This window comes from Stegostoma tigrinum, chromosome 5 (assembly GCF_030684315.1).
Source record: "Stegostoma tigrinum isolate sSteTig4 chromosome 5, sSteTig4.hap1, whole genome shotgun sequence".
In the NCBI taxonomy this organism is placed as follows: domain Eukaryota; kingdom Metazoa; phylum Chordata; class Chondrichthyes; order Orectolobiformes; family Stegostomatidae; genus Stegostoma; species Stegostoma tigrinum.
The window spans coordinates 119,235,352-119,261,109 of NC_081358.1; the positions used below are offsets into that span (position 1 = coordinate 119,235,352).

Genomic DNA, 25,758 nt, shown 5'->3' on the forward strand with positions numbered 1-25,758 from the left:
CACATTTCTTAACTCAAAGGTTTGAAAATCTTTGATGTTTTATATCCCAGATGGTAGAAATGTCCAGCTTTTGGTTGTAGTTAAAACTAAGACTGGGAACTTTTTGGATGTCAAGGGAGCCAAGCTTTTGGAGATCAGGTGGGGCATTGGAATTAGTTGCCAAGGATTAGTGTGATCTTACAGAATGGTAGAGCAGACTAAGGCCTTATATAACCTCATCCTGCTCCTGTTCTATTGCCATTATTAACTAGAATTGAAGATGTTCTATGTTGAACTAATAATCACTTTGAAAAGAAACCCACAAGGTATGATTTAATACAAAGAGCTGCTACCAACTCTAATCTTTTTCATTCACATACAGTCCATCTGGTAGGGATTTATAGATCAAGTAGTAATCACATTTTGGTTATTACAGATTATAAAAGCCTTTGTAATGCAATTATGCTTAGTCGTGTAAGAGTGGAAACATTGCAATGTGACTGCCTGGAGAAAAAAATGCATTTGTTATCACTTGTATTATTAATCTTTTCAGTTTTAAGGAGAGCATCTCTGTGATATTGGTTAAATACTTCATCTGATCTGACAAAGTTAACAGGTTCTGCATAGCAAGCAGTTGTTCCCTAACGAACTTCATTCCAAATGATTTTGACTGCAGAATTGTGAAACACAGAGCGTTATTAAATTGAGTGAAATTATTAAACAGAAGAAAGTCCAGTCTGGCATTATCATCACTGTATCTTAATTTTGCTTGATTTCACCTGATAACAATAAGACTTTAACGTTCCATAAAATGATTTGATAACGTTGACCAATCATATCTGTTTGGCTCAATTTTTTTTTGCATCCATTTTAAACAGAGACGCTGGTGTATCTGCTCATTTTAAATGAGTTCGTATCTCAGTTGATATCAGAGATGAAGGTACATAGAAATAAGTATAGTTTATTCAACCCCTTGAGTCTGCAATGCCACTCAGCTACTTCATGGCTGATCATCTATCTCAACATCACTTTCCTGCACCACCTGCATGTCCCTTTGTTGTTATTAGCCTTCAGAAATTTGTCAAGCTCTATCTTGAACCTGTTCAGTGCCTGAGCTTCCATAGCCCTCTGGGGTAGAGAATTTTGATGATTCACCACCCTCTTGGTGAAAAAGTTGCTTTTCATCCCAGTTTTAAAATGGCTTGACACTTTATTTTGAGTTTGTCTCCTCGTTCTAGATTCGTCAGCAAGGGGAAAGTTGAGATCATTCTTTCAAAATTCGACAGAATATAACCACATTTTCCTCAAGCTATCCTCATAAAATAATCCTGCCAGCCCAGGATAAGACAGAATGAATGAACATTGCACTCCTTCTAAAGCAAGTATGCCCTTCCTCAGGCAAGTACGTGGTGTAGACTCTATAGTGTTCAGCCGGATGTCTTCTGTACTCAAATCCCCTTGGTAAAATATACCATTTCTCTTTTTTATTGATCATTGTACTTGCTTTCCAACTTGTAGTGCCTCTTGAATAAAGACATTCAGACTTTTAAGAAATAGGAACGGCAGCAGAGCATACAGCCCTTTGTACGTGTTCCACCATTCAATAGTATCATGGCTGATCCAACATTGCTCCCAAGCACTTCCTTACTCTTTTCCCGTAACCTGTGATTTCTCCATTCACCAAGAATTTATCTGTCTCAGCCTTAAATGTACACCAGGACTCTGATCCCACAGTTCGCTGCTGCAAGGAGTTCCTAAGGCCTCTGAGAGAAGAAATTCCTCCCTTTGGATACCACTCCCAAACCTCTGACTAATTAGTAAATGTTCTGTCTTTTTTTTAAACTTCCCATATTTAGATTCCAATAGCCATGTTCCAGCCCATTCACTTCACCTGTAGAAATCTGATTGAAGCCACGTTCCATCTTTCTCATAGCCTACATTCCTGCCTAGTTTGTGTCACTTGTGAATTTGGAAGATTACACTTGCTCCTCCACATCCAAGTTATTCATATAGCTTGTGAGTAGATGTGATCCTAGCACTGATACACATGTTACCCAACTGGTAACAACCAAAAACTGATCTAGTTATTTCTTTCTTTACTTTCTCTCTGTTAATCCATTCTCAATCGATTCTAGTCTCTTCCCCCAATCCAATTTGCTCCAATCTTAAATAAAAACCGAAAGAACTGCGGATGCTGTAAATCAGGAACAAAAACAAAGTTGCTGGAAAAGCTTGGCAGGTCTGGCAGCATCTGTGGAGGAGAAAACAGAGTTAACGTTTCGGGTCAGGTGACCCTTCCTCAGAATCTTGTTTCATATTCTCCTATGTGGGACTTAAACAGCAGCCTCTGAAAATCCAGATACATCAAATCGACTAGTTCTCCTTTACTCCTGCAATGCTAAGTGAGTCTAAGTAAGTGGGCACAATGTTAAGCGTGAGATCATCCGTTTTGGTAGGAATAACAGCAAAATGGACTATGTTTTAAATGGTAAAGTATTACAGCACGCTGCTGTGCAGAGGGATTTGGGTGTCCTTGTGCATGAATCGCTAAATGTAGGATTGCAGGTGCAGCAGGTGATTAAAAAGGCAAATGGAATTTTGTCTGTCATTGTTTGAGGGATGGAGTTTAAAAATAGGGAGGCTATGCTGCAACTGTATAGCATACTGGTGAGGCCACACCTGGAGTACAGTGTGCCGTTTTGGTCTCCTTACTTGAGAAGAGATATACTAGCACTGGAGGGGATGCAGAGGAGATTCACTCGGTTGATTCCAGAGTTGAGAGGGTTGGATTATGAGGAGAGACTGAGTAGGCTGGGATTATACTCATTGGAATTCAGAAGAATAAGGGAAGATCTAGAAAGATATAAGATTATGAAGGGAATAGATAAGGTGGAGGCAGGGAGGTTGTTTCTGCTAGCAGATGAATCTAGGACTAGGGGGCATAGCCTCAAGATAAAGGGAAACAGACGTAGGACTGAGATTAGGAGGAATGTGTTCACCCAAAGGGTTGTGAATCTGTGGAATTCCCTGCCTAGTGAAGCAGTTGAAGCCACCTCACTGAATGTTTTTAAGGCAAAGCTAGATAAATTTTTGAACATTGAAGGAATTAAAGGTTATGGTGAGTGGACGGGTAAGTGGAGCTGAGTCTCAAAAAGATCAGCCATGACCTTATTAAATGGCAGGGCAGGCTTGAGGAGCCGGATGGCCTACTCCTGCTCCTAGTTCTTATGTTCTTATGTAATTAATATATTATGAAAATCACTCGAGCAACTTTTGTCAGCTTGTGTCCTTCATTAATCCATGTTGATCCTGCCCAGTTTGACCATGATTATCTCCGTTCCTAGTTATCACTCTCTCCCTAATGGTATTGTTTTCCATTCTGTCTCTATCGCTGTTCTTAAATATGGAGTTACATTTGCTTTTCAGCCTTCAGCAACCTTACTTGTATTGGTAGAAGTTTGAAAGGTAATCACCAATTTATCCAATATTCCTCTTTAAAACTGTGGGGTGTAACCCATCTGGTCTGGGGGCTTTATCAATTAACAGTTACTAATAGTGATTACTTTCAGTTCCAGTTTCACAACTCCTTTGTAAAAACCGAAAGAACTGCAGATACCGTATATCAGGAAGAAAACAGAAGCTGCTAGTAAAGCTCAGCTGGCCTGGCAGCATCTGTGAAGAAACAAATCAGAGTTAATATTTCAGGACTAGTGACCCTTTTGTTTCAATGGCAGGTGTTGGACCAGGGAGAGAAGACTGAGTCAAGGTAAAAAGAAATGAGCTCTGTGGGGCAGGAGCAGCTGAAGTAATGGGTCTGCCGGACAGTCCTGTTTTTGGAAGGAGTTAGAAGTGAGCTGTGCGGGGCTGGGGCTTGGAAGCAGTGGGTGGGAAGTCACCAGATGAAATGAGATCAATTTCCATTGTAGATATCATAGCCTGATGTGCCATGGTGGGGTAATGGGGAAGATAGGACGAATTATCTGAAAGCTGGCACTCAGCATGTACAAGGTAGAGGTCAGTACGCCACGCTACAACAGCACCATCCCTATTGGCAGGCTTAATGACACAGTCAGGGTTAGATCTAAAGGCATGAAGTGCAGTCAGTTCAGTGGGAGATAGGGGGGCGGGTACAGAGAAATTGAGGCGACCAATGATTTCAACAGTTCTCAATTAACAAATGGAGTGCAGGTAAAAGGCCGAAGGGAGGGATCCAGGTGGAGGGAGCTTGTTGGATTTGGGCAAAGGGGTATGTTGGATGGGGAGAGGTCTCTTGTCCAAAGAAATGGGCACAAAGGCGAAGATGGCAGAGGAAGACTTCAACGTCGAGGATTAAAGTTGAGGCCTTTGCTGAGAACAGACCTTCATCATCAGAGACCGGAAGGTTAGGAGGGATGGTGAATAGCTGACGGGAGGTGGCGCGGTTTGGGGAGGGGATGGAGTCAGAGGGAAGGGCAGGGGAGGAAGGTTCCAGAGAGCCAAGGGCACTGCTGAATTGTTGCATCTTGTGGGCCTTGATTCCTGAACGGAAAAGAAAAAGTTCCTTGTTAGCACGACGAATGAGCTGGAGGATGAAGTGGAGCTGCGGAGTGGTGCAGTCCTGAGCCAGTGTGTTGCGATGCTGTTGGAGGGAACGTTCGAGAGTGCACATGTGGTGCTATATGGCACTAAGTGTGGATCTCAGGATGTGGAGAGAGCAGCTGTCTGTGGAATGTTGAACATCACGGAAATATCTGAGGTCCTGGGAGGATTCAAAACATGAGGGATGAAACTTCAGTTGGAATCCACGTGGGGTGAGTCTGAGCCGGACGCAATCACTGAGGAATGTGAAATGGCTGTAGAAACAAGATTTAGCAATTACCTGATCAAACACCAGGAGTGACAGTGAAATTAAAGTCGGTGGGCAAGATGAAGGATTGGAACGGAAATCCCGTCAGAGAGAGGAACAGAACTTCTTCAAGTTGGGCATGCCTGGCAGTGAGTTAAATACTAAATAAAAACCAGAAGAACTGCAGATGCTGTCTATCAGGAACAAAAATAGAAGTAGCTGGAAAAGCTCAGCAGGTCTGGCAGTATCTGTGAAGAAAAAAGTCAGTTAACATTTTGGGTCCAGTGACCCTTCACCAGTTCCAAAATGAAGGGTCAGTGGACCTGAAAGATTAATTCTGATTTTTTTCTTCACAGATGCTGCCAGACCTGCTGAGCTTTCCTGCCTACTTCTATTTTTGTTCACAAGTCCTTTGGTTGCCTTGTATTTCTGAAAGACTTTCTGTAACTTCCTCCTTAAAAATAGACACAAAATAATTGCTTAGCTTTTCGATCATTTCCCTGTTCTACATTATAAATATTCTTGCCTTCACCCTAAATGAGTTTCACATTTAGCTGAGCTGATGTTTTCTTTTTAGCATACCTAAAGAGCCTTTACAATCCAGCATTTATGTTTTGCATTGGCTTCTATTTGTATTCTCTTTTGCTTCCTTTACCAATTTCTGAATCATTTTTTGTTGGGTTCCAAATTGTTTTTAATCCTCAGGCTTACCACTTCGTATAGAATTCTTATAAATGTTTTCCTTGATCTCATGCAATCCTTAATTTACTTTGTTAGCCTTGGGTGTTTCACATTTCCTTTTGGATGTTTGTGCTGTCAAGGAATGTATATCTGTTGTAGTCCATGGAATCCTTTTTTAATTAGCCATTACCCATCTATTATCAGATCATTTGCCATTAACAGCTGACCCATCATGCCTTGAGTTTCCCTTATTCATGTTTATGACTTTACTTTCAGAATGTACTGTTTATCACATTCAAATTTAATGTAGAGTTCTATCATATTATGGCCACTGAGCAAAAACCATAAGGAATGCTGAGACCAATAAAGGAGAAATGTAGTTGAAAAATTGATATTAATGATAGAGGTGAATTAAATAATACAGGGGACCTCTATTAAAAGCAAAAACCAAAAGAACTGCAGATGGTGTGAATCAGGAACAAAAACAAAGTTGCTGAAAAAGCTCAGCAGGTCTGGCAGTATCTGTGAAGGAGAAAACAGAGTTAACATTTCGAGTCCAATGACCCTTCCTCAGAACTGGAAGGGTCCAGTGACCCTTCCTCTATTAAAAGCAAACTTATACCTTTAAGACTCTGAAGGGAAGGATGCAACAAAAGTGAAGGACCATGTTACTGTTCTGAAGCTGTTGAACTCAACTGACTTCTGTAAAGCTGTAAATATCTAAAAGTTACAGATTCCTGGACCCAACACTGTGTTCCGCAAATTTAGAGCATGAACACTGTGTTTTGATACTACTCACCTCCCCAGCCGTGGCATAGATTTGCTCCCAACAGAGCTGTTTTACTTTTTACTATTCACACCTACTATTTACACCTATTTTGCACATATATCTTTTCTTTATTACCATTAATGCTCCTTTTGTCTTTTGCTGTGGTCACTTTCAACATCTGTTTGCAAAGCTCCTCCTCCACGTTTGTCAGCAGCATAAAAATCAGATTTTTCCAATCCCTTTCAGTTCCAAAGAAGACTCGTGGTCTGAAAACATTAACTCTCTTTTTCTCTCAAGTGCTGACAGACCTGCTCAGTATCTCCAGCACAACAAAGTGTGGGGCTGGATGAACACAGCAGGCCAAGCAGCATCTTAGGAGCACAAAAGCTGACGTTTTGGGCCTAGACCCTTCATCTTATTTTCTGATGAAGGGTCTAGGCCCAAAATGTCAGCTTTTGTGCTCCTAAGATGCTGCTTAGCCTGTTGTGTTCATCCAGCCCCACACTTTGCTTTTCTCGGATTCTCCAGCTTCTGCAGTTCCCATTAACTCTGATCACAGTATCTCCAGCATTTTCTGATTTCTAACATCTGCAGTATTTTGTTTTTATCATGTAAGTCCTCAATATTTGCTTTAATTTGTACTTCATGCAATTTTAAAAAAATAAAGAATTTTCGCTCTCAAATTATGAATCTTAAAATATATAAGCCTTGACATGTCCCTTTTCACTGGGGCCACATGAATATTTTATGTAATGAGAAAGTGCTAACGAATAAAATTGCTGTACAGGAGCCTTTGGGAAACAGTGGCCATAATATGATAGAATTCTACATTAAAATTGAATGTGATAAACAGTACATTCTGAAAGTAAAGTCATAAACATGAATAAGGGAAACTCAAGGCATGATGGGTCAGCTGTTAATGGCAAATGATCTGATAATAGATGGGTAATGGCTAATTAAAAAAGGATTCCATGGACTACAACAGATATACATTCCTTGACAGCACAAACATCCAAAAGGAAATGTGAAACACCCAAGGCTAACAAAGTAAATTAAGGATTGCATGAGATCAAGGAAAACATTTATAAGAATTTATGAGAACTTTGAGGAGCAGGAAAACAGGCTTGAACAGATCAAGATTGAGGAAGATGATGTGCTGAAAATTTTGGCAAACATTAAGATTGATAATTCCCCAGGGCCAGACCAGATTTATCCTAGGTTGCTCCAGGAAGCGAGAAAGGAGGTTGCTAAGCCACTGGCGAAGATCTTTGCTTCCTCACTCTCCACGGGAGTCGTACCGTAAGATTGGAGGGAGGCAAATGTTGTTCCTCTTTTCAAGAAAGGGAATAGGGAAATCCCTGGAAATTACAGACCAGTCAGTCTTACATGTGTGGTCAGCAAGGTTTTGGAAAGAATTCTGAGGGATAGGATTTATGACTATTTGGAAAAGCATAGCATGATTAAAGGGAGTCAGCGTGGCTTTGTGAGGGGCAGGTCATGCCTTACAAATTTTATTGAGTTCTTTGAGGAAGTCACGAGACAGGTTGACGAGGGTCGAGCAGTGGATGTGGTGAACATGGACTTCAGCAAGGCATTTGATAAGGTTCCCCACGGCAGGCTCATTCATAAAGTCAGGAGGTATGGGATACAGGGTGATTTGGCTGTCTGGATTCAGAATTGGTTGGCTGACAGGAGGCAGAGAGTGGTTGTAGATGGTAAGTATTCTGCCTGGAGGTCAGTGCTGAGTGGTGTCCCACAGGGCTCTGTTCTAGGGCCTCTGCTCTTTGTAGTTTTTATAAATGACTTGGATGAGGAGGTTGAGGGGTGGGTTAGTATGTTTGCTGATGACACAAAGGTTGGAGGTGCCATTGATAGTATCGAGGGCTATTGCAGGCTTCAGCGAGACATTGACAGAATGCAGAGCTGGGCTGAGAAATGGCAGATGGAGTTCAACCGTGGGCCGAAGGGCCTGTACTGTGCTGTACTTTACTATGTTCTGTGTTCTATGTTCTATCTCAATATGTCAGTTCCATATGCCCCTCCTCTAATTTTGCAACACATAAAACCCTATCTATTTCCAGCTTTATTAGACTTGAAACTTTAAACCTATCTGGCTCTCCGCAGACGCTGCCAAACGTATCGAGTTTCTCCAGCACTCTCCATTTCTGTCTGAGACTCTTGATGTTGTGATTGACTGGCATAGCATACGAAGACAAAGCAGTTATGCTAAACTTTGTGCATCTCTATTTATTTGACCTGAGCTAGATTTGTGCCTAATTTTGAGGACCACACTTTAGGAAGAATTCTGAGGCCTTGGAGATGGTACAGAAGTTGCTTTGAGAATAATACCAGTGAGGGTTCTGAAGAGTCACTGGACTCGAAACATTCACTTTATCCACAGATACCGCCAGACTTGCTGAGTCTTTCCAGCACTTATGTTTTTATTTCTGATTTCCAGCATCTGTAGTTCTTTTAGTTTTTGTTTGTACCAGGGAGGGGGGTCAGGTGAGAAAAGCTGGGTTTGGTCTTCTTAAAGCAGACAATTTCAAGTTGAGATTGATTGATTGATGTATTATTGTCGCATGTACCAAGATACAATGAAAAGTATTGTTTACTGTGCTCTACAGACAGGTTATATCATATAAAGTGCATCAGGGTAGCAGAAAATAGTGCAGAAGACAGAGATACAGCTGCAGAGAAGGTGTAGAGAGGGATCAGAATGAAGATTTGAGAGGTCCATTCGAAAATCTAGTAACAGTGAGGAAGAATCTGTTCTTGAATATGTTTGTCTTCAAACTTTGACATCATCTCCCCAACGGAAGAGATGGAGGGTTTTTGTGGGAATGAAAACCTCTTCTCGTGCAGGAGATTTGGTAACGAGATAGCGCAGCTTGAACTGGAGAAAAGGAAAATTTTTTTAACATGGCAAAAGTTGTTGAAATCTGGAGTACCGCTGTTCCTGAAAGAGGGCAAGAGCAGATTTAGACATAACTTTCATAAGAGAGTTGGATATTTGCTTGAAATGGATGAATTTTTTTCATGGCTGTTGTTACAGAGCTGAGGAGTGGCACTAATTGGATAGGTCTACAAAGGACAGGCTTGATGCACTGCATGACTCTGTGAATTCTGCTGCGCAGACAGTAGTAAATTATTAACAACTTTAAACCATCAGCGAGCTTGTGGATGTATTAAATCAGACCGTGTGAGCTGTTCCTTAACAGCGCGGTCACTCGATTAATGCATGCTGGATGAAGTGAATTTGCATGCCAGTCATGTTTCAGACATATGCAGCCACGCAACTGATCTTTTTGGATATGTATTTCAGGAATCATCAGAACAGCTCTACCGAATATGGACCGAGAGGCCAAGGATCGCTACCTACTGGTTATACAAGCTAAAGACATGGTTGGACAGATGGGAGGCTTGTCCGGGACTACATCCATCACTGTGACTCTGAGCGATGTCAATGACAATCCACCTCACTTCTCTCGCAGTAAGGAACAACATTGTCTTTTCATAAAAGCAAACTGTTTATCAAACTCTCACTGTGATACTATCCTGAGGTGAAGCAATAGTGCAGAATATGCACTGCACATTAATATGTGTTGGCTGCCTTTCATATTGTGGTTGTTCTCCATATATTCTACTGCCTGGCATTTCTATTCATCCAAAATCAGCACAAAACCATAATACTGCGGGTGCTGGAGATCTGAAATCAAGTAAGAAATTGCTGGAGAAACTTAGCTGGTCTGGCAGCATCACTGGAGCGAGCTAACTTCTTCAGATCTGAAGGACTCAAACCTTAAACCACATAAAAGGTCGCACCATTTTAAGTGCAAATTAAGTCCAACTCAAATTGAGCTTCAGACCGCTTTTCACTTTAATTTAAATAAGCATTGAGCAGAAAGCCCAGCAGCCAACATGTTAAAACTCCTTGAATATTATTTTATTTTAATTTGCTAAGGAACTGGCTAGTGTACAGAACCAGCAACTTACCCTGTGTGGTTCGTCAAAGTCATTTTCAGTTATTTAAATTGGTTATTCACTGGTGGATGTTACTGATTGTAAACTTTAAAAGACATTGAGATAAGTACATGAATAAGAAATGTTTGGAAGGACATGGGCCAAGCACAGGCAGGTAGGACTAGTTTAGTTTGGGATTATGGTCGGCGTGGACTCGTTGGACCAAAGAGTGTTTGTGTTGTATGACTTTATGACTCTATGACAGTAACTCAGCCTCTTAATAAAGCATCAAGAAGCGTATCAATTATAATAACCGGCATATTGTGACTGTCTAGACTGTGCTGATCCGTCAGTTTAAGGCAGATGTCTGCAATGCTGTTGCAAGTGGAGACACATAGAGCATGTGGGCGGCTGGAACCGATGATACGTATATAGCTATCAAATTTGGTGGCAAGCAGGGTAGGATTGAGGAAGTGGGATCATATGGCAGAAAATGAGTAAATTGAAAGGTAGCAGGAGCCCACCAACAAAGGCGCTCTGATTTTCTCTGCCTACCAAAGCTTTCCAGCATTTTGTGCTTGTACGACAAAAATGGTGGTAGACGCAGACACGTTAGCGTCTTTTAAGATATATCTGGACAGGTACATGGATGGGCAGGGAGCAAACGGACACAGACCGTTAGAAAATAGATGACAGGTTAGACAGAGGATCTTGATCGGCGCAGGCTTGGAGGGCTGAAGGGCCTGTTCCTGTGCTGTAATTTTCTTTGTTCTTTGTTCTAAAACTACACTTGTCTCTTTGAAGGACAGGGTGGATTTTCAGGAGGAAGGTGATGGCTTGAGAGGAATGGCAAGGGAAGGTTAGAATGGCATGGAATGGAGATGGCATAGGAGGGAGGATCAGTATTAGGATCTGGATACAGTAATAAAGTTAGTTAAATTGGAGTTAATTAACAGACCCATTTTGAAGAGATGACAGCAATTGAGTGGTAGAAGGTGCTGTCAAGTGAGCCTTGGCGAGTTGTTGTAGTGTATCTTGTCGATAGTATATACTGATGTCATTCTGTGTTGATGGTAAAGGGAAAGTTTTGTAGATGGGGGTGTCAATTAAGCAGGTTGTCTTAGATAGTGTTGAATGTCTTGAGTGTTGTTGAAGTGACTGGAGTGTATTCTGTCATGCTCCTGACTTGTAACCTGGTCAGGATTCAAACAGTCAGGATTTGAGTTACTCACAGTAGAATCCTTCGCCTCTGACCCATTTTTGTAGCTTGAGTAATGGCAAGACCGGTTCAGCTTCTGGCCAATGGTACCTCTCAGCAAAGTGACAGTGGGGGATTTAGTGATGGAAATATTTTTCAAAATGGGTGGCAATGGTTGGATTGTCTGTTCTTGGAGATGGCCATTGCCAGACAGTGTGTGACGTGAATGTTACTTGCTGCTTCTAAGCCCAAGTCTGAATGCTGTCTATGTACATGAACGTGGACTACTTCAGTACCTGAGGCATGGCAAGTTGTTATGAAGATTGTGTAACATAACAGGGGAGGCAATGGCCTAGTGGTAATGTCACTGGACTGTTAATCCAGAGACACGGATAACATCCTGGGGACCTGGGTTTGAACCCTGCCATGGTAGATAGTGGAATTTGAATTCGATAAATATTGTCAATTTTCAAAAAAACCCATCTGGTTCACTAATGTCCTTTAGGGAAAGAAACTGCCATCCTTACCTGGTCAAGCCTACATGTGACTCCAGACTCACAGCGATGTGGTTGGCTGTTAACTGCTCTCTGGGTAATTAGAGATGGGTGTTAAATGCCATCTACACAGCAATGCCCTCATCCCATGAATGAATAAAGGACTATCAGTGAAACAGGACACTTCAGACTTTATAATGGATGGAATGTCATTGATAAAGAAATTGAAGAAGATAGCACACTATGCTGAGGAACTCAGGCTGAGCTGGGGAGCTGATGGTCTAGTAGTATTAATGGTGGGCTCTCTAAAGACCTAGGTTCAAACCATGTCACGGCAGATAGTGCAATTTGGATTCAATAAAAAATCTTGTTTGAGAAGCCTAATGATGATCATGAATCCATTGTTGATTATTGGAAAAACCCATCTGGTTCAATAGTGTCCTTTAGGGAAGGAAACTGCCATTATTATCTGGTCTGGCCTACATGTGACTCCAGACCCACAGCAATGTGGCTGACTCTTAATTGCCCTCTGAGCAATTAGGGATGGACGATAAATGCTGACCTGTTCAGCAACACTCTCATTAATGTGTGAATAAAACAAAAAAAGGGGCACATTTTGCAGCATCTCTGGTAAAATCAGGAAGCAAGAGACCTATTCCAGCCGAGCTACGTGCCCACCTTAGGAGATGACAGTTATGTCGGGCACCTGGCAGTTCATGTTGTCCTTGGTAGCAATGAGTTTTCCCTAGTAAACTTCCCTGATGTTGGTCCATGTGGCCCTCAGCCTCAGGAACGAAAGAATTGATATGATTCCACCATTCTCCCTGTGCAGTTCAGCCTGGGGTGTTTCTTGACTGATCTGTAGGACTGCTCTCTCATAAAGCCTGTAGATACCAGTGAAGACAACCTTGCTGGGTCTTCAGGGCTATGTTTGTCATTGTTTTTGCAGTGACTTGGGCCATTTCCGGTGGTTTGTCCAGTTTCATCCCTTTAGTCAGACCTTGTTGTGGTTTGATACAACTGAGTGACTTGCCAGGGCTCTTTCAGAGGGCTAAGAGTCAATCATATTGCTGTGGGTCTGGAGTCACATGTAGGCCAGACCAAGTAAGGATGACAGATTTCCTTCGGCAGATTAGTGAACCAGCTGGGTTTTTACAACAATTGACAATGCTTTCATGATCATCCTGAGATTAACTTTTGATTCCTGATTTTCTAAGACATGGAATTTGGGTGGTCCATAGCTGTGGCTCTAGAATCACACGTAGGCCAGACCAGGTAAGGATGGCAGATTTCCTTCCCTAAACTGACATTGGTGAACTGGATGGGTTTTTACAACAATCGCCAGTAGCTACATGGTCACTGTGAAGCTGTCTATCTTACGACTGTTTTTTTAAAAATTGAATTCAATTCTCACCATCTGCCATGTTGGGATTTAATTCCTTGTCACCAGGACATTATCCTGGGGCTCTGGACATTATACTGACACTTCCTCTGAAATAATCTGAGTGACCTATTACGATATCCCAACAGGGTTCTGTCTCTGTTCCTATGCTGGCTATATCTTCAATGTTACAATCTTCAGCCAATCAAAGCTCCAATTCATGAGTGCTAATTTACGAGATTACACTTTTTTTTAACAAACCTCCACAATATTAAATTCCTTAAAATGTGAAGCAAGCTAATGCATTGATTCACACGTTCCAACACATTTTATCATGTCGTCATCCGAAGTGAATCCTACAGATTATTTCAGCAGTGATTGACATCCCTGGTACCCTTCATAGACATGGTACTGAACACCTTATTTTTTTGAGTAGTTTTTAGTATTAATAAGGGGAAGGACAGTCTTGTTTCAGCAGGTACCTGCACTGTCCATTGTGAGGGGAGTTATTGCTATTCAATGTTCAGATCATTAATCATCCAGAGAAGAAGAGTTAAGATCAGCAGGGAATTTGTCAGAGTAAGTCAGATACATTTTCAAGAGGATCTGGAGGATCCAGTCAACCATCTTCAGAGGAACTCATATTTGTTGAAAGAGCATGACAGAGAAAAGAAAGTCTCCGCAGCATGAGGTCAGAGGTGAGGATGATTGCTGCTCATTGTATAGTGTGGAGTATCATTTGCAAGTCCTCGGATTCTATTGGGCAGATCCTGAAATGGCTTGTGTCTGCCCACAGCCAGACCTGGAGAATATTTAGACTTTGGCTGATCAATCACGAGATTCTTCACATTAAAGTGCCAAGCAGTGAGCATCTCCAAATAGAAATAGAGTTACTGAGGAGAGAATGGTCACATCACCGTATGAATCTTTTTGTTAAAATTCTTTCATGCGGTGAGGATTTCGGTGGCTAGGCCAGCATTTATTGCCCATCCCTAATTGCCAAGAGGCTAGTTAAGAGTCAGCTTTGTTGGTATGGGTCTGAAGTCACATGTAGTCTAGGCTAGGTAAAATCAGCAGATTCACTTCCAAATGACATGAGTGAACCAGATGGGTTTTTACAATTGAGCGTGCTTACATAGTCACCTTTGGCTAGCTCTCCACTGAATTCAAGTGTCACCACTTTCCGTGGTGGGGTTCAAACCCATGTTCTAAAAATCTTTGGCCCATTGGTTCTGAATTACTAGTCCAAAGACTTCACCACCACACCAAAACTTAGGAACCCAGACTAACACTCTGACAGTTGTGGGTCAAATCCTGTCACAGCAGCTAGTGAAATTTCAATTCAGTTCACAAAATCAGGAATGTAAAGCCAGCTTCAGGGATGGTGACAATGTGACTATCACCAACTTTTGTAAGAACTCATCTGGTTGATTAATGTCCTTCGGGAAAGGAAATCTGCCATCCTTACCTGGTCTGGCCTACGTGTGATTCTAGACCCACAGCAAGGTGTTTGGGCTCTCAGTTTCCCTCTGAATTAGCCTGGTCAGCTAAGGGCATTCAGAAATGGGAATCAAATGCTGACCCAGCCAGTGATGCCCAAATCCAGTGAAACAGTAAAAAATGACAGAATCTAACCCTCTTCAAAATATAGACTTATGTTTATAGCTTTGATTTAAGTGAATCAATTGAAATAAGGGAATCAAACCTGTATAATTTGGAGAGGATGAAAGAAACTCTCAGATCACTCACCAATTAGGAGATTTGAATCATTTAACCATGTAGTCATAACCTTAGAAGTAACACAGAGGTAGCAGCTATCATTTTTCCGATATTGTTCTGCTTTTGCTCGTGGAATGATACTGATCTGTAGTTTAACCATGTATTTTCCATTATGCCAATACAGAAACGTCTAGAGAGCCAAGTCTGCAAAAACAACCTTTTTTCAATTGATGATCTAAATTTAATAACTTATATACCATTTGCAAGAAATCATTAAGTAGAAATAAATTGTCTTTAAAATTGCCAACCTGGGATTTGTTGATATATTGCTTTTAATAATTAAAGTCAGAGGATGGCTGGCTCTACTTTAGAATTAGTAAGCTCTGCGAATGAAAGCTTGTCTTAAAAGCTCCTCATGATTGAAGAGCCTTCATAAATCATTGTTTAGGCACTAGATGAAGGATCGGGGCAGTTTCAACCGATAGTTTTAATGCAGTCGACAGTTGAGGGCTAGCTGGGAGTGGCCAAATCCTGCTGGTGGGAATCCCTTGACCACTCTACACTCCCCTCCAACCCCACCACACCCGGCACTTACCCCTGCACCCGCAGGAAGTGCTACACTTGCCCCCCAACGTCTCCTCCCTCACCCACACCCCAGGCCCCAAGATGACTCTCCACATCAAGCAGATGTTCACCTGCACATCTGCCAATGTGGTATACTGCATCCACTGTACCCGGTGTGGCTGCCTCTACATTGGGGAAACCAAGCGGAGGCTTGGGGACTGCTTTGCAGAACACCTCCGCTCGGTTCGCAATAAACAACTGCACCTCCCAGTCGCAAACCATTTCCACTCCCCCTCCCATTCTTTAGACGAGATGTCCATCCTGGGCCTCCTGCAGTGCCACAATGATGCCATCCGAAGGTTGCAGGAACAGCAACTCATATTCCGCTTGGGAACCCTGCCGCCCAATGATATCAATGTGGACTTCACCAGCTTCAAAATCTCCCCTTCCCCCACTGCATCCCAAAACCACCCAGTTTGTCCCCTCCCCCCACTGCATCCCAAAACCAGTCCAGCTTGTCCCCGCTTCCCTAACCTGTTCCTCCTCTCACCTATCCCCTCCTCCCACCTCAAGCCGCACCTCCATTTCCTACCTACTAACCTCATACTGCCCCCTTGACCTGCCTGTCCTCCCCGGATTGACCTATTCCCTCCCTACCTCCCCACCTATACTCTCCTCTACGGGCTCCATCCCCACCCCTTTAACTTGTCTGTCTCCTCTCCACCTATCTTCTCCTCTATCCATCTTTGATCCGTCTCTCCCGTCTCCCTATTTATTTTAGAACCTTCTCCCCATCCCCCTTTTCTGATGAAGGGTCTAGGCCTGACACGTCAGTTTTTGTGCTCCTAAAATGCTGTTTGGCCTGCTGCGTTCATCCAGCTCCACACTTTGTTGTCTGTGGTGGGAATCCTGACCTCTGTTTAGTTAGGGATAAGAATGGCAGGAGATGGGAAACCTGCCCACTGGAAATTTACTGGGCTGCTAAAGGCCATGATACCTGGACCCGCCTGTATCGAATGGTGACTCATGGATTCTCCCAAATCTGTGAAGAAGAATTCTGAGAGTCATACCACTCTGTCTCTCTTCACAGATGGTGCCAGACCTGCTGAGATACTCTGACATTCTCTGTTCTTTGTCTTAGAAAGTGTTAGGGTTGGGATTTAATTGTCGTCTCTAATTTCCTTTTTACGCTTATTTCCTTTTTATTCTTCTAACCGTTGACTCCCTTGTCAATTAAGAATCGAGCGAACTCAGCCTCAGAAACAAATTTTAAGGCTGTGCTCCCAAACTATTAAAGGCACAGCCACTGGTTAAAGAGAGACATGTGCAAGATGCCAGGGTTGAAGAATTATGGTGTTGTCTAACAATGTAAGAATGGGGAAGATTAGAGCCACAATGACCATAAGACCATAAACCATAGGAGTGGAAGTAAGGCCATTCGGCCCATCAAGCCCAATCCGCCATTTAAATCATGGCTGATGGGCATTTCAACTCCACTTCCCTGCACTCTCCCCGTAGCCCTTGATTCCTTTTGAGATCAAAAATTTGTCGATCTCTGCCTTGAAGGTATCCAACGTCCTGGCCTCCACTGCACTCTGCGGCAATGAATTCCACAAGCCCACCACTCTCTGGCTGAAGAAATGTCGTCTCATTTCAGTTTTAAATTTACTCCCTCTAATTTTAAGGCTGTGCCCATGGGTCCTAGTCTCCCTGCCAAATGGAAACAACTTCCTTGTGTCCACCCCTTCTAAACCATACATTATCTTGTAAGTTTCTATTAGATCTCCCCTCAACCTCCTAAACTCTAATGAGTACAATCCCAGGATCCTTAGCCGTTCATCATACGTTAAACCTACCACTCCAGTGATCATCCGTGTGAATCTCCGCTGGACACGATCCAGGGCTAGTATGTCCTTCCTGAAGTGACCAGGAAATGGGCTGCCCCGGGACTTGAACTCAGAACCCAGCGGTCATAAACCCGCGGGCTCGCCATTACGCCACGGCAACTGGAGCAAAAGGGACTCGCCCAGGCCGAGCACTAAAGTGACCAGGAAATAGGCTGCCCCGGGACTTGAACTCAGATCCCAGCTGTCACAGACCCGTGTGCTCGCCATTACGCCACAGTAACCACAGCAACAGGGATGAGACAATATAAGGATTTAAAACTCAAAAACAGAGATTTTAACTGTGTCAGTTGGGAAGGTAGTTATGGTCAGAGAAGTTGGTGATGACTGGGGAGATGGCTTTAGTAGACCTTTTGATGAATAGTTGTTTGCCTTCAGGAGATTGTGAAGTGAAGTTGACATGTTGCTCCAGTTGAATAGCAGAACTTTGGGATAGTGTGTATTTAGGAAGCTTCAACAGTGCATCCAGAATGCAGTTGGGTCTAAATGTGACCAACTTACGGATGAGGACTGCAGCAGATGTTTTGACACAAGGCTGGGAATGGGTGATGGCACAGAGGTACGCATAGATGTGATTTTGATGCACTGAGTATGAAAATAGAAGGTTCCCCCAGGGTCAAACGGGACATAAGTTGTGAGCCATCTCCTTCAGCCTGATAGAATAGAAGGGAGCTATGATATGGAGAAATAATACCATGATGGCACTGACACTGGGCTAGTAAGTGAGAGAGCCAAGTTACTGCTCAGGGGTCACTGGTTCAAGAACCATCACATGAAACTCATGGCACCTAAATCCAATTAACAAATCTGCAATAATAATCTATTCAGCAAGAGGGACGACAGTTGCCATCACTGATTGCTATAAAAGCTGATTAAGTTAATGAATGCTGTTAAGGAAAGGAAATCTATCAGCCTGGTCCGTGACTGGTATGACTCCAGATCCACAACAGTGCAGTTGATGTTAAACTATATCCGAACTGGCCAAGCAAGCCATTCAGCTAAGGGAAAATTGGGATTGGCAGTAAATGCCAGCCTCGCCACTGATGCCCACATTCCATGACTGAGTAAACAAAATCAATTTGTAGCTGTTGGTTTTGATGTGTGCAAAAGAGATGGAGGCTGGAGCAGCCCATTGATTAGACTGGTCAATTAAAAACCTTATAAAACCTCAAAATGTCTGTGCTAATGACAAAGTATTTGGTTTGTCAAGAGCTAAACTAGAAGTCCATTAGAGTTGAAGGAAGATATTCAACTTGTTGAGTTTGCCTGCCATTCAATGAGGTCATAGCTAATCTGATCATACTCAACTCCACTTTCCCCATAACTCTTGATTCCCTCACTGATTATAAATCTGTCTACCTCAGCCTTGAACACACTGAATGATCCAGCATAGTTAACCCTCTGTGGTATAGAATTCCACAGAATTATCGTCGTCTGAACAAAGAAATTCCTCCTCATCATTCTGGGTGACCCTTATTCAAAGATTATGCCCTCCGATCCCGATTCTCTCACAAGGACAGAATCTCTCTGACTCTGTGAGGAATCCTAGCAACCTTGTATGTTTCAATAAGTGGCACCCATTCTTCAAAATGCTAGTGAGTACAGGACCAACCTGCTCAGCCTCTCCTTCATAGCTGGTATCAGCCTAGTTAACCGAGGCTCGAACCGACTCATGATAGATGGTGGAATTTGAATTCAATAAAAAATATCTGGAATTAAGAATCTACTGATGACCATGAAACCATTGTCGATTGTGAGGAAAACCCATCCGGTTCACCACTGGGGAAACACGATGGCTCAGTGGTGAGCACCGCTGCATCACAGTGCCAGGGACCCGGGTTCAATTCCAACCTTGTCTGTGTGATTTGCACATTCTCCCCATGTCTGTGTGGGTTTCCTCTGGGTGTTCCAGTTTCCTCCCACAGTCCAAAGATGTGTGGGTTACGTGGACTGGCCATGCTAAATTGCCCATTGTATCTTGAGTGGGAAATGCATGGATTGGGTGGGTCTGGGTGTGATGGTCTTCGGAGGGCGTGGTGTGGACTCGATGGGCCAAATGGCTGGCTTTCACACTGTAATGATTCTATGATAATGAAAATCAGGGATGAAAATCTGCCATCCTCACCCGGTCTGGCCTACATGTGGCTCCAAACCCACAGTAATGTGGTTGATTCTTAACCATGCTCTGAAATGGCCCAGTGAGCAACTTAGTTATATCAACCAACTGCAATGCCTCACAAAGGCAGCTCACCACCCCCTTCTTAAGGGCAACTAGGGACAGGAAATAAATTCTGGCTCTGCCAGTGATGCTCACGCCCCATGAAAGAACTTAAATAAAACCTTCCCTCACACTGCCTGCAATGCCAATATATTTCCCCTTAAATACTGGGACCAAACTGTTCACAGTATTCTACCTGTTGTCTGGCCACTGCATATTATTGTTTCAACTAGTAACTGGAATCTGAAACATTAACTCTTTTTTCCTTCCTGAGATGCTGCTGAGTTTTTCCAGCCATTGCTGCTTCTGTCTCAGATTCCCAACATCGATAGTTCTTTGTTTTATTTTAGTCAGGGAGATGGGTTAGACTCAGCTGCCCTGAGGGACTCAGCATTGAGTTCACCAACCTTGAAGCAAGACTACTTTCCTTCATTTGGGAAAATCAACCACTGCCTGAATAAATGTGTTGCATTGGCAGTTTTTAAATCATCTGTGACTTCTCCAGAATCTAAGGAGTCCAGAAAGATTACGTCAGTGCAAGCTGTATCCCTGTGGCAATTTCTTCTAATGTCGTATAATGCACCAGTAAGATCCTGGGGTCCTCATAGAGTCCATAGAGTGTGGAAGCAGGCCATTCGGCCCGTCAGGTTTTCACTGACCTTCAGAAGAGCAGCCACCACAGACCCACCAATTGGGTGTATTTCCCAATTGTTAATCCACCTAGCCAGCAGTCCTGGACACGATAGACAATTTAGCACAGCTAATCCAACTAATGTGCATATCTTTGGACTTTGGGAGGAAACCAGAGCACCTGGTAGAGACCCAGACAAACACAGGGAGAATGTGCTAACTCCACACAGACAGTCACTCGAGGTTGGAATCGAATTCGGGTCCCAGGCGCTGTGAGACAGCACTGAGCAGCCATGCTGCCCATATTAGGCCTCAATCTCATTAGATTACCTAATGCCTTTCCTCCAACTTATTTATATTCTCCTCAATGTTTGCAGCTTGATTTATTATTTTTGAAATGCTGTTTGTGTTTTTAACCAGAAAGATGGGTGCAAAATATTTATTCAACTCATTTGTTATTTTCTGATTCCCTACCTCATTCTCTGAGAAGCCAATATTATTTTGGCCATGTTTCTCTACTTTTTAATGTCAACACTGTCAATTTTAGTATTACTTGCTCGGTTATGCTCATAGCTTATTTTCTCCCCTATTTTGTTGGTATTTGAAATATTCCCAATCCTCTCGTGTACTGTAAGCTTTGAGACATTGCCACATTTTCTTGTCATTTGGTATTTTCCTTGGCTAACTGTGATTGGTTAATCCCTTATCTAGTATTCTTCTTTGTCACTGCATATATCTTTGTCGTGAGCCATGAACTAAATATCTTCTATCAGTTCTGAGGATGGGTCACCAGACCCGAAATATTAACTGATTTTTTTTCTTCGCAGATGCTGCCAGACCTGCTGAGCTCTTCCAGCAACTTCTTCTTTTTTTGTTCCTGATCTGCAGCATCTGCAATTCTTTCGGTTTTTATCTTCGATTAACCATCCACTGTCTACTCTGCTAAACTATTTTCCCAGCCCACTCTCCCCATCCTCGTTCCCTTGTACTTAACTATACTTCCTTACTTAGAAGGTGGTGAGCCTTGGAATGCTCTACCAGGCAAAGCTGTGGAGCCAAAGCGCCGGAATATAATTGGGAAAAATAATTAGATAGACTGCTCGAAGCTGAAGGTTTCTAGGGGCATGGGGAGGTTGTGGGATTATTGCATTGTAATAGAGGCTGAGCCATAATCCTTTTGAAAGGCAGAATGGTGCACATTCAGTCCTCATCAGAGTACCAGAACAGAGTGCAAAATGCAGTGTTACAGCTGCTGAGAAGGTGCAGAGAGATTCAAAAGTCTGATAACAGCAGGGAAGAAGCTGTCCTTGAATCTAATTCATACATGTATAGAAACTTCTATATCTCATGTCTGATAGAAGAGGGTGGAAGAGAGTATAACTGGGGTGGGGAGGGCCTTTGATCATGTTCATTGCTTTCCCAAGGCGGGGGGGGGGGGGGGGGGGGGGGGGGAGGTGTAAATCGAGTCAGTGGTTAGAAGACTGGTTTACAATGGACTGCGTTGTGTTCACAACTCTGTACTTTCTTTTGGTCTTGTGAAGAGCAATTGCCATACCAAGCTGTGATGCATCCAGATAGGATGCTTCCTATGATCCATCTATAAAAATTTATAAGAGTCTTTATGGACACGCTGAATTTTCTCAGCCCCATGAGGAGGTAAAGGCATTAGTGTGTTTTCTTGACCATGGTTTTTCTCCATAAAGTAGTCATAACCCGTATTATCTTTGTTGGCTACCCTTTTTGAATGATATTTCTGTTTAATATGCCTGTAGAAATAGCTGGTAGCTAAATTGTGTTTTTGGCCATGTGCTCCATTACTCATGAATGTGAAAAATTACGTGGTGATGCTGAAAAGTGTAACCAGAATGAGTTCAGCCTTGAGTCAATTCTTATATTGGTGCTGGTTCATATTAGAATTTACAAAGGTATAAAAACATGAATAGAAAATGTCATTCTGTTAGCATGTGGCAGATTGTATCACTCTGCAGGACTCTTCTCCTCTTCCAGATTAGTACTGCATCTTTCTTCAGTTATCCCAGGAAACAAACCTGCTGGTAACGAAAGGGAAGTGGCATCTTCATAACAGGCTCCATTTTCAGATCAGGAGCCTCTGACTAAACCCCTCTGCCTCTCTCTATCAGGTCCTCACCCTCCTGATCTCACTCTGACTCCATCCCATTCAATCCCTCTTTACAGCCAAAAGCATGTTCTCACCCCCAAACCTGACACCCGTGCTTTCCACCACAGACACTGGTAGAACTGATTATAGTTGGAGCGGTGCCGTTCCAATTTCTCACTGCCGGGACTTCAGTGCTGTTGGTCAATCAGCAGCTCTTTGAGGTGGGACATACGCCCAATAAAGGGCTGTGGAGCCAGCCTCCAGCTGACTGAAGCTGTTCAGAGTTTTAAACGGCAGTGGGACTGCTGTGATAGGTTGGCATGTGCTCCTTGTCAACATTCGTAACAGGATAGGACACTCAGCATCTTAAAAATCCTGTACCTGGTGTTATATTATTAATCTATGGTTTGGAAGATCACCATCTAACCTAGCATTTAATGGCCATCCTTAATTGCCTTGAGGGAGTCACAGGAGGGGACACTTTCTTCAATGACTACAATCTACATGGTATAGATACGTGTGCAGTCTGAATAGAAAGGGAGCTCTAGGGTATATGCACAGTGACAGTGAAGGGGTAATAATATAATTCAAGGTCAGGATTGTGGGCACTTTGGTGGTTCTGGTTGTGGTTGTAACGAGGTCAGCCAGTGAACCTCATCGAATATGGGTTCCCTGATTGGGGCTGTTAACCTGGTCCAATCAGGGACCCCTGGCTGACGGATTTAAACAGGAGTGTCAGGGGTTCTGCTTGCCTGGGTTGGCTCTGAAGGGGGCAGTACGAAAGTCAAGGACTGTTGATGAATAAATAAATAAATAAAGGGTGATTTGGTGACAGGATACGGGTCAAGTTCTTTCAGTGCCAAGTATCTTTCCTCTTCTAATCTAGGTATAGAGGTTGTGATTTGGGAAGTTATTGTCAAAGGAACCCTGGTCATTTGATCTGGTACATTTTGCTGCTGCCACAGTGAATTAAGGTGAAGGTAATGAATATTGAAGGTGGAGGATGGGATGCTAATCAAGTGGGCTGCTTTGTCCTGGATGTTGTCAAATTTCTTTGAAACTATGTCAGGGCTACACCCATCCAAAAAAAGAGAAGAGCATTCCATTACTCCTGACCTGTGCCTTGTAGATGGCATGGGTGGTAGACATTGTGCAATTTAGAGGATAAAATTTAATTGAGATACAAGAACCAAAGGAACATTTTTTTTGTGGTTTGTAGATGTGCTAAGCTTGATGATGTGAGATTTCCTTCATGAGTGTTGGGATAATGGGACGAATAAAGATGAAAATGAGCCTGTTTTGATCACTTGTTCAAGCGATTTGTGATGAAGGATAACTTGATGTAGAAAATGTCTGTTGGGAGGGAAATGAATTACATGAGTCACTGGCTTCATTGCGAAGCATGTTCAGAATTTTAAGTTTGGATTCAGCCTTGTGGAAGATGACGTTGTAGCTAGTGGTGAAAAACCTCATTTCTGCGCCCCCCCCCCCCCCCCCAACCTTAAACTGGCCTTTGAGAAGTCTATTTCGAGCTGCTGGGAGTAGTACAAATAGCAAGAAGTTGTTGAAGGATTTGACAGGGAGGTTCAAGTTGGCCTATTATCCAATGGCTTCATTGAATTACTTGGCCATACTTTATTGATCAGATACATCGTGAAAAGGATGTTCCTTAAAACTGGCAAGTCTTCAGCAAACATCTTCTTGCAAGAGATTATCTTCCACGTTTCCATTTGGGAAGCAATCTAGAATTGTAACAGTACAGAATGAAGCCATTCGGCCTATTGTGTCTGCACCTGTTCTACTATCCAGTGCTAGCCTCCTGCTTTCTCCCCATATCCCTGCACACCATTTCTTTCCAAATAACCATTCAGTGACCCCTAGAATGCCTCAATAGGAGAATAAAATCCTCTGACTTTTTCCATGTTGTAACAGCGTGGGTGTATAGGTGGAGCAAACATTTGCGCTCGCAACCAGCATGACAATTTACCACCATACTCTCAAGGCCTGCTGTGCCCATACAGCTCTACACCTTGTTGTCTATACCAACTTACCAGCACAGTTCTAATCCCAGGCCTTTTTCTGAGTGGTGTGGGGTGAGATCCAAATGGCTATCCACTTGCTAAGTGAAACTGAACACTTTCTAAGTTAGGTTTCCAGTTGCCCTCTGTACTCCCATTATCCCGTGCCCTGCCCTCCCTCGATGTCAAGGACAAGCAAAATGGCAAGTAACCCAGGCTGGCTTTGATGTCCTCCCACCTCCCTAGCCACAGCTCTGGTCACATGTTCCCCTGTGTCGGGATGTCCCTCCAGCAGAGGAGACCCAAGTTGCCATTTTGCTTCTGAGGGGGCACCTGTTGGGGACAGTGCCTTCTGTCTCTCCTGTTGACAAAGCCGACTGTACCTTCTGAGCCTTGTTGATGCAACACTCCAAATCTGCTACTGATGTATGATCTTCACAAGCATTCAAACAAAGAGAGGCCCAATTCCTCAAAGACTATGAATTGTAGATTGTCCAACTTGTTCTCTGAGCGTTTCTGAACTACTTCATCTCAGAATTTAGGGCAAACTAAGACTAAGTGACCTCTGTATTTTTGAGGGCTAGGCAAAATTTGCCTATATTTTCACTTACTGTCAAGGCTTGCAAACCTACCACTGGAAGACTGTGGAGATATTGTAGTAGTTAACATGACAATTCCATTCACTCCTTCCTCAGTGGTTCGGATGTTTCTAGACTCACAGTTAGGGGGAAGGTGAGCATGACATTGAGTGAGTTGATTAATGTGGCAGGAAGTGGGGCGGCCGTGTGGGTCAGGCACAGGGGTTATTAGATTGGGAACTGAGAGAATGTTTTCATTATTGTTCATTCACGGGATGTGGACATCACTGTCTCGGCCAGCATTTATTGCCCACACCTAAAGAGTCAACACATTGCTGTGGGTCTAGCATCCCATGTCAGCCAGACCAGGTATGGATGGCAGATTTCCTTCTCTAAAAGCAGTATATGGTTTTTATTGGTCAGCAGGTGGGTTTCTATGGAAGTTAACAGTGGTCACTATTAGGCTAGCTTTTTTGTTGAATTAAAATTTCACCTTCTACCGTGGTTGTGTAGTCCAGTGACATTGTCACCAGAGCACTGCCTCTCCCTTCGCAGTGGCATGTTGCAGAGTGAATGTTGGTTGAGGAATGTTCAAGCTCCTGACTATAGCGAGAGTGAGTAGGATGGAGATGTTGGTTGGGGAGCCGTGAGCAGACACTGATTTGGCACTATTGATTTTCTAAGCCTCAGTTACAAACCTGGGTGCATCAGGAAGGAT

The 25,758-nt window shown here is 43.0% G+C and overlaps 1 protein-coding gene across 5 annotated transcripts in view; it reads left to right on the forward strand.

The window, feature by feature from the left end:
• The window catches only part of cdh7a (cadherin 7a), a 146,367-nt gene that overhangs the window by 48,360 nt on the left and 72,249 nt on the right, over positions 1 to 25,758 (forward strand). For all 5 annotated transcript variants that reach the window (XM_048529269.1, XM_048529270.1, XM_048529268.1 and 2 more), the window contains one exon: positions 9,580 to 9,747. In XM_048529269.1, the coding sequence (XP_048385226.1) occupies positions 9,580 to 9,747 (168 nt within the window). The remainder of the gene's footprint in view (positions 1 to 9,579; positions 9,748 to 25,758) is intronic.